Here is a 13,691-nt window from a genome sequence, read left to right as displayed (position 1 = left end):
ATATTTATTTAAGAAATAATATAATTACATAAGTCATATTATATATCGATCTTTTTAAGTGATACGTTTGCACTAATATTATATTACATATGGTAGACAAACAAGTCATATATTATTAAATTAATTAAGTGATTCATTTGCACTAATCTTATAATCAAATAAATGTACACGTTCAATATTAGAATTTTTTTATAATTTCATCTTTAATTTTATTATCTAAATATATAATAAAAAAATTTATCTGCGCATCACACGGGTAATTGGACAATTATTTGCTCGAATTCAAGCAAGGAAAACATCATAAAACATAATCAATCCAACCAATTTCATCAATTGCACTATATAATATTCGATTTTATAAATTATGTAATTTTATATCAATCCAAATATTCTTAAAATATTATAATGAATTCATTTCATGAAATGCACGGGCAAAAATACTAGTAATAATAATAATCCAGAACTAGGATTGATACTAGCTAATCAACTTCCTAATATAATTTCTCTAATATAATTTTCCTATCATATTTTAATTAATTGATACTTTTTCTAAGGGAAAATTGTAATTTTTGCCCCTCCATAATATGCCAATTATCAATGTTACCCATGAATTATTAGTGGTGTAAATGTTGCCTCTCAATTTTTAAAATCTGTACATATATTGCCCCTCCCGTAAAGACAAAAGGGGCAATATTTACACCATGGAGGGGCAATATATGTACCGTTTTTGAAAATTGAGGAGCAATATTTGCACCACTAATAATTCAGGAGTGACATTGATAATTGGCATATTATGGAGGGGCATAAATTATAATTTTCCCTCTAATATATCATACCTAAAAGGCTTCCTCCCTTTTTTATAATACTGATTCATATGTTAATCCGTTTATTATGGTAATCTATATAGGTAATTACCATATACTATTTACCATCTAAATAATCCTGGGTAATTACCAACTGTATTTAACATCTAAAGTTATTATGGTAATATCAATCTTTGATTACTTTTGAATAAAATCTTAAAAATTATGATAATTAAGTAATTAATATTTTTTTGTAATATAAATTTTATCTAATTAGTTAAGGAAATTGATAACACACATATTACGTCAATAATTAAAAGAGATTAAAAAATTATGATAATTATTGCAATTACATATTATTACACTAATTCATAGATTATTGCGTCCATACAATTACACAAATTATTCCAATTCACATATTATTACACATATAAAATTATATTAATGGTTACTTTGGAATAAAATCTTAATAATTATAGTAATTAAGAAATTAATTCACACATTATACTTTTATTAATTTTTTTTATACTTTTCGAAATATAGATTTTATTTAATCAATTAAGAAGATTAATAGTACACATATTACGAACATAATTAAAAGAAATTAAACATACACATATTACATCTATATATAATTGATAAGTGCATTGTTCATATTTATACCCCATATCCACCCCATGCTTAGTCTTATTTTGCTTACGAAGTGTCACAATGGTGTTCAAAATGATCATATTATTTAGCTCATTTGATCAATTAGGCACAATTCATCATCTTTGAGAAGAAGTAAAGGACTTTGGAGCATTTTGGATGCATTTGGAGTCAATGAGAGCCAAATATAAATCTATGGAGGTGGATGCAACACTTACAAGAGATCCTAAGAGTAGGGGTGGGCACTTCGGGATTCGGTTCGGTTTTTTTCTATTTCGGTATTACAAAAAATGATACCATTCGGTTTTACAATAAAGTTCGGTTCGGAATTGGTTCAGTTTAGGATATTCAATTTTCAACATTTACTAATTTTTCAAACAACACACTGCCAAACAATACATATTCGCATAATCCAAAGTTTAAAATATAAATATTATATAAAAATAAAACAATTCAAACACAAAATTAACATAGCAATCCAAATTGTAAAGTAATATCTTGTTCATCCATCATCCCCTCACCACGGATCAATATTAATTATTATTATTATTTATTATATATATTTAAAAAACCGAACGGTTTTTAGTTCGGTTCGGTAAAAAACCGAACCGTTCGGTTTCTCTATATTAAGTACCGTTCGCTTCTTTCGGTTTGGTTCGGTTCAGTTTTACCAAACCGAAGTGCCCACCCCTACCTAAGTGTGATGTTTTCAACGGTCTAGGTCATTTACGCAAACCAAAACAAAAGAAGAGCAAAAGATCATGACATTGCAATTTTCGCTCATTTCGATCACTGTTTGGTATTTGGACAATATCTTGGCCTAGAAATATCCAAATTAAGTGATTATACCATTGGAAAGAAGACTCAAAGGGCTACAACTCTTATGAAGACATTATAGCCTAAAAGGGAAGCCAAAAGGATCAAAATCGTCCTTAAAGTTGAAGTTTCAAACTTACAGATTTAGCCCAAAACTGCCACTGTTCTATATTTTGATCATATCTCAGCTTAGAAATGTACAGGTGAAGTGATTCTTGTGCCATTGGAAAGAAAGCTCCAAGGGATACAACTTTCGTTCAAAATAATATATACTCCTTAATTACCATATACTAATCATAATAAAAAAAAAAAACCTCATTTATATTGGAATTTATTATAAATTTTCCTACCCATACAAGAAAATAAACATTTAAATTTCAAGTAAATATATTAAACATAAACATACAAATCTTATAATTTTGGAAACAAAATTATTTATGCACCTGCAATTATATACTTTTTAGGCAATAAACACTTTTCAAAATATACAAATATGTTTATGAGTATAGTGAATTGCAAAATTAGATATACGAATGTACACTTGAAAATTGCAACAAATCAATTTTTTTTGAAAAAACAAAACTATCGTATGCATATTTTACAGTTTTTGTACATCTATAAACTAATTTCTTCTTTTTTTTTTTTTTTTTGCAAGGAATATATATATTGTACTTAAATATTTTGTTCATACATTTTTTTTTTAGTACTACTGACTTTGTTACAATGTAGTACCTGTTTATAACTACTTTCTTAACCTATTGAAGCACAAAGAGTTAACAGTTGCCTCCACTGATGCTCAAACCCACTCCCATCATCTATGTGGTAGTGTAAACTGGGACACTTGGTGCTACTTTGGCTGTTCATACATAGTATATGTTGAATTAACAATGAATATGCAGTAGTGCATTAGACATTAGAAGACTCAGGTAATTTCTCGACTTCCTCTGCTTACTGTTATGCGAACAATGGTAATATCGGAGTGCAGGATGATGGCTGGGAGCAGATTTGGAAATTGAAGGTAACAGCTACGGCTGCTTCGAATCCCCATCGCCCATCCAGACTGTGATGATATTATCAGTATTGGTGCCTGCTACTTAGTTTTTAATATAAGAAAGTTTTATAAAAAAGAAAAGGTTTACAGATCAGATAGGACAATTAAAGCATCCTCATTACAAACTAATATCCTCAATCTTCACAAACAGAGGTGACTTTGTAGGATACTTAACCTCACCCCACAAAAATCTAGGACAAAAATGAAATTGTGTCAGGTTTAGAAACAAATCAAATGCATAGAAATCATAAAAGGAGGAGGAAGATAATAAGAAGAAGAAGAAAATCAAAGAAGCCATAAATAAATTGGACAGCAGAATAAGCAGTTTGTATCTGCAATTCATACACTATCCTTTTTTGGAACATTATCCAATGACCAGACCGGGCTAGGCTAGTTCTTTAATAACAAACAAAAGGTTGTTGCTTTATCGTCGCCTCTTCAAACTATATCGAATTTGTAACTCTAAAAGCAGCTCAAGAGACACGGGAGACCATTTATCCTGAGTGTGTGCAAATGCCTTGTCATCCAGAGAGTCTATAATTATGCTTATGCTACCAAAGCTATATATTTGATGACCATCATGTATCCTGCCTGGCTTTGGCATTAATACCAAACCATTCTGCTGCGCATGAGCTTCTATTATTTCTTTCAAGCTCAGCTTTGATTCACTATCTTCACCATCTCCTTCGACCCCACCACTCAAGTTCACAGAAGAAGCATGTTGTTGAGCTTCTGCTGCTGCCTTTTTCTCTCTTAAACCCGGCTGGACTACGTCCATGCCTTTAGCAGCCTGGTTCATCATATCCAGACCAACATTAATCCTATACCGGATATGATGATTTGTAAGAAGTTGAGGTGGCAAAAGTTCCATCCAACCTAAAAACCATTTAGTAACTTCTTCAAAATGGAAACTCGAACACAACCAATGGTATAAAACTTGTTGCCACTTGTTGAAGAAGATGTCCATAAGTGGAAGCATGTGATGAATGGGAATAGCAGTAGCCCATGTCCGGACCCAGTAAAACTGATCCAGGTTTTGATTTGCTGGATTTACTTGGAATTCATGCATGACAGCCTGCAACTTTGGGCAACCAAGGATGAATCCAAGAATGGATTGGAATTGTGTCTCGACGGGGATCCCACGAATCCACAGCAGCTGATAATGTTGGCAAAACAATGTTATCCAGAATGGTGTAAAGGGCTACAGGAGGCAACAGCTTCTCCCAGGAATCAAAAAATAGAAACATGGGTTTTGGATCCCTAGCCTGCCAAGTGTTGGTCATGGATATTCTTACTGCAGGAAATACTGCTTTCATAAACAGCTGAGAATAAGGAGATGTCATATCATCACTATCAGAGAAACCAAAAGAGTTGTCTTGCAACAGATTCTTCCATGAGGAAACAATTTCTAATCCATGTGTTGGATTTTGAAGTGGGCCCCATCCCTTAAATACTCTATTAAACAGAGGCAGAGAGTGGGAGCATGCTATAGATGACAAGTTATAGAGTTTATAATAATCAGCATAGCGTTGTTGCAAGTTCAGAAACGAGTTCACAAGTGAATCGAGAGTCAATGTACCCTCTTTACTCTCTTCATCTATCCGGTCCAATTCACTCATAATGGCTTCCATTTTTTCAAGCTGTTTTTTCTGGTGTTTCTCCTTTTCTTTCTCAATTTTTTGTATGCAGGCATTGTGCTGAAGTTGAGGCATAAAAATATGATTTTCCTTTGCTTTTTCTTCAGCATTTAAGTTCTCCAGGTTGGTCAGTATCCGAATTTGTGGACCCCTCATATCAATCACCTTTTGAACTACATGCTTTTTGAGCCTTGGCTCCTCATCGTCTTTGTTCCGCGCCCGCTTCTCCTTGCGGTTACTATGGTAGTAAAACTCACCCTCTTCAAAATCATTCTGCATCGCAAACCTTTCTTTCTATCTCCTGCTACGACCTTGCGATAAACTTGGAAGACGTAAGAAGATTTCCCTCCTAACTAATCTCAACCAAAACCTCAAGAATTGATGAGAGCTTTGAAAATTGATTCATCTCAGAACTCAGAAGCAGGTATATATTTGAATACAAGAAGAGGAAATAACAGAGCAAAACCGGAATAGGAATATGAATATGAATTTGAATAGGAATAGGATTTCCAAAAAAAGGAATAGGATTTAGCTGGGTTATGAGAAGACAGGCAAATTATCGCATGGACCATGGTCCACACAGTTATTTAGACCAAAAATAAAAAGTACATTCTTTTTTATACATTATTTGATAGTATATATCAAATAATATACCTTCAGTACAAAAAAAATAATGTACCTTAAAATAATGTACCTACAGTACAAAAATAATATACTTTTTTATTTTTGGTCTAGCACCATGGTCCACAATCGTCTTCTCATCACCCAGCTAAATCCTATTCCTATCCAAATTCATATTCATATATTGCTCTGTTATTTCCTCTTCTTGTATTCAAATATATAGCTGCTTTTGAGTTCTAACTTCTAAGATGAGCCAATTTTCAAAACTGTCATCATTCTTTGATTTGCATGTCGTCGCTGGTTTGAGGTTTTGGTGGAGATCAGATTAGTTAGGAGGGTTTTGTTAAAGTTGGGAGGGAAATCTTCTTACGTCTTCCAAGTTTGGAAAGAAAGGTTTTTGATGGAGATTGATTTTGATGAGGGTGAGTGGATTGGTGGTGAGTTTTACTACCATAGTAACCGCAAGGAGAAACGGGCGCGGACCAAAGACGATGTTATCAAATTTATGGCTTTGGTAGCATAAGCATAATTATAGACTCTCTGAATGAGAAGGTATTTACACACACTGAGGATAAATACGTCTCTTTAGCTGCTTTTGGAGTTACACAATCCATATAGTTTGAAGAGGCGATGGTAAACCAAGAAAGTTTTGGGTGCTATTAAAGAACTAGCTTAGCCAGGCTTTTTATAATTTTATGTTTCTATGTACAAGTAAATCTGATCAGAATATTGATCTAATTGCCCATTACCAGCTTAGTTTATCCAAAAATGCACTTCACTGACTTTTTTATTCTGACAATTCTTGGGCAGTCAATTAAGTTCAAGAACCAGTCTTTAATCCTGCTAATTCAAACTCTTGATTTTGGTCAAGCAATATATGTTTATGACTGATTTCTCTACTTCTGTTAGACACTCTGAGCGCTGCTGCTGAAACTGAAATACCCTACCTGTCCTGTTTTAGCAATGAAATTTGGCTAAAATGCTTCTTTCACCAGTTTGGGATTCTTCAAGTCTCTATTATATATCTAGTCTGAAAAATTGTCTCAGGTTAGACAAATATAACTTTTAAACTTATCTACCATGGTTGAAAAAACTGCAAATTTAAACATGATTATATTTTCCACAGTGTTTTTGTAAACTTCAATTAACGTCATTAGGTATTAAGTAACAATCTCAGTCTTGAAAAGGGTGACCGAGTAGATGGAATATGATTATCATACCTAGATGTTCGGAGTTTGCTATTTAGTAGTGACTACGCGTTTACCGTTATTCCATTCATTTTATTCGGAAATGAGTGTAATTTGTGAAAGCACATTGTGCTCAAATGGCATGTAATGACTCTCCCATATGGGAGGTTATGAGTCAGATACTACAATGTAATAGAGAGATTTATTACATCAGAATAAAATTACAAAGAGTCTTACATGATAAATTATTACTAGGTAAACTTAATCCTTAGAGCATGTGCCCATGCTAAAAAGGATTTCAACTTGTTATCTAAAAACTTAAAATAGGCAATCCTCCAAGGTTCCACAAAAAACAAAGAACCACAGATCCCCCAAAAGCCCACAGCAAATCCTATAGCCATGCTAACATAGAACCAATCCACTCCACAACAACCATCTCCTTTAGTTTTGTTTTTGGGAATTTCGCCATCACCAACACTACAATTTTGTGAGACCGGAGGGCCACAAAGGTTGTTGCCACCATAACACGAAGCATTAAAGCCTTGCAACTGAGTACCTGGAGGTATCTTCCCGAAGAGGTTGTTATAAGACAAGTCTAAAACACCTAGACTGTACAAACTTGAGAAACTTGATGGAATTTTTCCAAAAAGTTGATTTCTTGAAAGATCAAGTGATTCTAATAACTTCATGTTCCCCATTTCCGTAGGGATATTTTCAGTCAAATTGTTTCTTGATAAGTTCAAGGATCTCAATCTCAAAAGATTGGTCAATTCAATTGGAATGTCCCCAATGAAATTGTTACTTGAAAGATCCATCTCAACAAACAATGATAAAGGGATAGAAGCATACTCATACTCAAGTCCTTTTGTTGTAACTAGAGCACTTTCACCGAAGTAATTTGCAAAAGTTGAATAACTCATTTCAAATTTTGCATTGGAAAAATCCTCTTCATTGATCATTGCAGTGAAATTTTTAAAACACCTGGGTATTAAACCAGAGAAGTGATTATTGGAAAGGTCTAAAATGCGAAGGGATGTGAGATGACAAAACTCTAGAGGCAATTCACCATAAAACTTATTTGATCGAAGACTTAAGATTGTTAAATATGGAAGACTAGTCCCCAACCATCTTGGGATTTTCCCTGTGAATCCATTGTCACCCATATCAATTTTAAATAGAGAGGTGCAATTTTGCAACAATGGAGGTATATGACCTGAAAGCATGTTCTTGTGCACATCTAAAGACTCCAACATATTCAAAAGCCCAATGGAATCTGGTATGCTTCCAACCAATTTGTTTTCCTTCATATATAATACTTTCAAGTTTGGCCAATGCATCCAACAGTCCGGAATTTCTCCAGATAAATCGTTTCCTCCCAAATGAAGTATTCGAAGGTTATTTGGCATATTTTGTGTATGACATAAGAAGTCGGAGACATCTCCTGAGAAAAAATTGTTTGACAAGTCTAACTCAGTTATGTGACTAGAGATATGAGGTAAGGGACCACTAAATTGGTTAGAGCCCAAATACACTAATATACCAATACCCATATCTCTAGTTGGGTGAAATGATATATTTTGAATTTGACCTTGCAATTGATTGTGTGAAACATTAACTAATTCGATTTGAGAAGAAAAGTTCCATAACCAAATTGGATGCTCACCCTCTATTCCAGCATTAGAAATGTCCACCGCAGAAATTTGATGTTGAGATTGCAACCAAAGAGGAAATTGAGAACCCAAATTCCAGCCACTTAGATAAAGCTCCTCAAGTTGGAAGGGAGGTGTCCAGTTTGGATTGACACGCATGGTTAATCTATTTCCAGATGCACTTAAAGTGATTAACTTTGTGAGATTAACAAAGTGATTTTCTGTCACTATGCCTTCCAACTTGTTATCTGAAATGTACAAGTTTTCAATCATTGGAAATGAATACCCCAAATTCTCAGGAAGAAGTCCACATAACCTGTTTCTTGCAAGATCAAGCTCTTGTAACTTGCTGAGTATCCCAAATTGCTTTGGTATCTCTCCCGTAAGCATATTTTCATAGAGAGAAAGCACTTGCAGCTTGCTGAGATTCCCAATTTGCTTTGGTATCTCTCCAGTAAGCATATTTCCATTGAGATTAAGCCTTTGTAGCTTGTTGAGATTCCCAATTTGCTTTGGTATCTCTCCCGTAAGCATATTTTGAGAGAGAGAAAGCACTTGCAGCTTGTTGAGATTCCCAATTTGCTTTGGTATCTCTCCAGTAATCATATTTCCATCGAGATAAAGGGCACACAAAGACGTCAAATTAGAAATAGAATTTGAAATGGTTCCCTGCAATTGGTTGTCACCAAGACCAAGTGACTCTAGATTGGTCAAATCGTAAATCCAATTTGGTATGCGGCAATTCATGTGGTTACCAGAAGCATCCAAATTTTTAAGGAAAGTCAAGTTTGAAAAACCATTGGGTAAAGGGTCTTGCAATTGATTGTAACCTATGTCCAGAGATACCAAGTGACTAAGACCAAACAATTGATGGGGTAATGAGCCATTCAAATTATTTTGGGAAATGTCAAGAACACTAAGAAATGTCAAGTTCCAAGGACCATTGGGCAAGGGACCTTGAAATTGATTATCTCTTAGGCTAAGAGATACCAAACCACTAAGATGAAACAATTGACTAGGCAATGAACCATTCATTTCATTACCACCGATGCTAAGAGTGATAATGGATGTCAAGTTCCAAGGACCATCAGGTAGGGGACTTAGAAAATTAGAAAATGATAGATCAAGAGAAACAAGGTTATTCAGATTAAACATCCATTTAGGAACAACAGTGTTGAATATATTAAAGGAAAGATCAAGGACTTCAAGTAAAGAATTGTTTAGAAGGCGAAGTGACTGGGGTAATTTGGGCAGATCACAACCCGATAAATGAAGCTCACGCAAGGAAGGAAGCATATTAATGGCCTCTAGCCAATTATGTGCCATGTTGAGATTAACATAACTCAGGTCCAATAACCGTAGATTTGAAAGATTGGACAACCAGTCAAGATTATCAGTTTTTATGACAGACTTCATATCATCAAAGTTTAAAATTAAGGTGTGCAAACTTGTAAGGTTTCCAAGTTGATGGGGAATGATCCCTTGAAATCCCAAATTGGATAAATCAAGATATTGCAAGTTTACAAAAGATCCTATGAAATTAGGGATTCGAGATCCACTAAAATATCCATTAAGACCGCTAAAATCAAGGTGACTTAATTGTTTCAATTCTAGTAAACAAGGACTGAGTGTACCATTTGGAAGATGATCAAACTCAAAACCATAGTTGGGATTTGTTAGCCGGAGTTGAACAACATGGCCGGTTACATTGTGGCACACAACTCCCTCCCATTTTGTGCAACAATCAACTCCATCAACCCAAGAGGAGAGTCGATTCATTGGATCTTCCAACTCCTTCTTGAAGCACAATAGTGCTTGCATCTCCCTCTCCTTGCAAACCCCCATGTTGTTGCTTCCACTACAATTGCACAGATCCATAAGCACAAAGGTAAAGAGGATGATGAAGAAATAACCAATTTGATGGACGGAAATCGTCCCCATTATGAGGAAAGTTTTTCAAGCTTAATATATATATATATGACTCTATGAATGCTTTGCTTATGTTTATTTGTTTGGTGGATAATAGATATATATACACACTTCATATGCTATAGCTATTACTAAAATGGGCTGGAAGCTTCCTTGAAAACTACAAAAAACATGGACTGGAAAATGCATGTCTCACTCGGTGTAAAATACTGCAAATTAAAGAAAAACTCGAAAGCTAATTAGTGAATAGAAGAAATAAAATGATAATTATGACTTCAATTAATTTCTTTGTTTATTTGGCACCATCGATCATCATTAATTTATTGTATTTTTTTTTTGATACGTATTGTATTTCTTTTAACTGCAAACTTCTGCGTGGAGGACTGGAGGCACTATTATCAGTTATCACTACACTTCTATAACCTAATATATAATTGTACGTTGCAAGACCACCGAATTCTACTTTTAATTTTTAATTATTTTGACATTTAGTCTTTTTTTTTTTTTTTTTGAAAATCACATTGTCTTATTATTCTTTAATTTTTATTACATTACATTTTTTACTTTAATGTTTACTTATCACAGTTAGTCTTTTATTTAAAATTTTGTCATTCTACCATTTGATAAAAAATGTTAACATGTAATTTATTCATTCAATTTTTAGTTCTATGCAGTAGAAATTTTGATAAATTATTTTATGGTGTAGACTTCTATTTTGCTAAGCGATCTGCGAATCGTGTCGCCCACATTGTTGCAAGGGAAGCCGTTTCTGAGTCAAGTTGCGGGGAATGATTTGATAGTCCTCCCCTTTCCTTGTTGTTTGCCTCTCTGATGATTTAATGCATTAAACTTTTACTCTAAAAAAATGATTTTATGATTTGATTATTTCTCGAGTCAAATGTTATAATTGGACACATACAATTGTCACAAGATACAAAGATGGGTTAAATTTTCAAATTCTAAAGGTTTCGATATAATTGTTAATTACGTAATTTTGATCACCCAAAACAAAAGCTAATTGACATAGTATGAAAAATTTTAGTCACGATCCTCAGTTCTACCATTGCATGATTGGCGGAATGGAAAATGGTGATATAGTCGTTTATCGAATAGCCAAGGATGTAATGCAAAATAAATAAATAAATAAATTATGAGACTAAATGTGACAATGACACACTAATCAAAGACTAAAAGTAAAATTTATTCTTTAAAATATAAAATTTGTATTTAAATTTTACGCTAGGCAGGTCAATATTCAATACCGATATGTTCAGTTTGCAATAAATTGCAAAGTCGAGTATTAGTTGCGTATAAGAGAGATAAATTGCACTCGGAAGTTAAATTTGATAATTCCATTGTTATTTGCAAGTCTTTAGTCTTTAGTTGTCATTATCCTGAGCTTTCTCAGTCATTAACCAATTTTTAGGTAAATTTATTCTACCACAAATTGTAAGTTTGCTCCGTCAACAACTAAAGACAAAAGACTTGCAAGTCAATATCACAGTGGTCTGATCACCCAAAATGCATGTTAACTATGATAGCAGCATTGCAGGTCTTTGGTCTTTAGTCTTTAGTCTATTAACCAATTTTTTGGGGAACTATCTTCCACCACAAATTTTAATAGGAGAATACATTTTCATTAAAAAAAAAAAAAAACCTGTTTTTTGAATGATTATGTAAACCTACAAACACTACTAGGTAAATTTTACTTTTGTGTAAAAATTGTTTAGGAGAGCATGTTGGAAAGACCACAGCTACATAAGAGAGATAAACTGCACTAGGAAGACTGTTTGAAAAATATTAATAAAAATCAAACTTGCAATCTTTAAATATAAAAATCATATTTTATCCACTCAACTTGGTCATCTTTTTGAATTTTTTTCTTTCTTTCCTTGTAGCTAGATGGAGAATTTTTCAATTTATTTGCAAAACCAACATCTTTTAACGTTTGTTGTGACCTACTGTATCAATGTATGCATCAACCACAGGAAATAGCCTCTTCCTGGAGGCATAGCCTAGAGTCCTAGACTTAGGCAATTTTGTGATACGAGCAACTTGTTAACATCATACGAAATTAGACACACAAATAACAAGTTAGTATTTATTACTACCAACTTAACCCGTTAATATTAGCATTAGTTATGAATTTTAAATATTATTTTATTATTTTATGAATATTATGATATGTTATGAATTAAATATATATACTATTTTGTTGATTTAATTGTAGATCTAATAAAATATATTTTTTTCTAAAATTTTATTTTCTAAAAAGAAAATTATATTAACATGTCTAACGAGTTCTAAATGAGGTATCATGTCATGTTGTGTCGAGTAGATCCAAAACATGTTAACTAATAAGCGTGTATATATGTCTATCGTGTCAACCTATTTAACCCGTTAAAAATTTGCACATGTTCGTGTTTAAAATTCTATTATGTTAACCTTAACGGGTCATGCTCGTATTTAACATTATCATGTTCATGTCATTATCATGTCAACTTGTTATTGAACGCGTTTACACGAATTAATGGGAAAATGGCACTTTATCTAATTGCCGAGGATGTAATACAAAAAATTTAAAAAATAAAACAAAATACAACAATAACACACTAATCAAATATTAAAAGTAAAATTTGTTCTTTAAAATATAAATATTTAAATTTTACGCTAGGTAGGTCAAAATTCAATCCTAACATTCTTAGTTTGCAATAAATTGCAAAGTCGAGTATTAGTTACGTAATTTTATTTTAAAAAAATTAGTTACTTAACTTTAAATTTATCACCCAAAATTCATATTAACTTTGATAGTTGCATTGCAACTTGTAAGTCTTTAGTCTTTAGTTGTCATTGTCTTGAGCTCTTTCCGTCATTAACCAATTTTTATGGGAATTTATTCCACCACAAATTGTAAGTTTGTTCCGTCAACAACTAAGAATATATAGCGGTGTACAACATTGAATGAATCTTTTAATTTCTTCTCTCTTTAATTTACTAGTCAGTAGTCTCACCATCACTTGTATTTTTTTTTCTCCTTTTGTCACTATCACTTTTTTATTTCTTTGGTTGACAAGGCAACTCGTATTCACTAATTGTGAGGGGTGTTGATAAAAATTAAGCATGTGACAATCAAATATAAAAATCATATTCAATTTACTCTGTCCATCCATTTTGAGACTTTTTTTTTTTCTAATCATTTCTTGTTGCTAGATGGGATATCTTTCAATTCATTGGATATAATTGTACGTTCCACGATATAATTATTGAGATTTTTACACCAACAAGCTAAATTTTGAAATACAGAAATTATAATTAATTTTGTAAAGCTAATTAGGTAAGTATTCATTATC

General features: G+C 32.9%; 2 protein-coding genes across 2 annotated transcripts; both read right to left on the bottom strand.

The window, feature by feature from the left end:
• Positions 1 to 3,742: 3,742 nt before the first annotated feature.
• Positions 3,743 to 5,234, bottom strand: LOC116016064 (septin and tuftelin-interacting protein 1 homolog 2-like). Its single transcript, XM_031256228.1, is given in 2 exon segments — positions 3,743 to 4,406; positions 4,408 to 5,234. Coding segments are annotated over 2 exon segments (1,491 nt in total).
• Positions 5,235 to 6,946: 1,712 nt separating this feature from the next.
• LOC116016456 (receptor-like protein EIX2) lies at positions 6,947 to 10,374 on the bottom strand. The gene is made up of 2 exons (XM_031256723.1): positions 8,427 to 10,374; positions 6,947 to 8,204 (listed from the first exon to the last, which is right to left on the bottom strand). The coding sequence occupies exons 1-2, from the start codon at positions 10,351 to 10,353 to the stop codon at positions 7,015 to 7,017; spliced, it is 3,117 nt and encodes a 1,038-aa protein (XP_031112583.1). The 5' UTR covers positions 10,354 to 10,374; the 3' UTR covers positions 6,947 to 7,014.
• Between the last annotated feature and the right edge of the window lie 3,317 nt (positions 10,375 to 13,691).

This window comes from Ipomoea triloba, chromosome 4 (genome assembly GCF_003576645.1).
Source record: "Ipomoea triloba cultivar NCNSP0323 chromosome 4, ASM357664v1".
Classification (NCBI taxonomy): domain Eukaryota; kingdom Viridiplantae; phylum Streptophyta; class Magnoliopsida; order Solanales; family Convolvulaceae; genus Ipomoea; species Ipomoea triloba.
The sequence above is the reverse complement of the archived record's forward strand: the minus strand, read 5'-3'. Positions and strand labels throughout refer to the sequence as shown.

Coding starts and splice junctions, on each gene's coding strand:
- LOC116016456 (XM_031256723.1), bottom strand. CDS start 10,353: ATGGGGACGATTTCCGTCCATCAAATTGGTTATTTCTTCATCATCCTC. Junction 8,205..8,426: donor TTCTAATGCTGGAATAGAGG/GTGAGCATCCAA, acceptor ATTTTTTCTCAG/GAGATGTCTCCGACTTCTTA.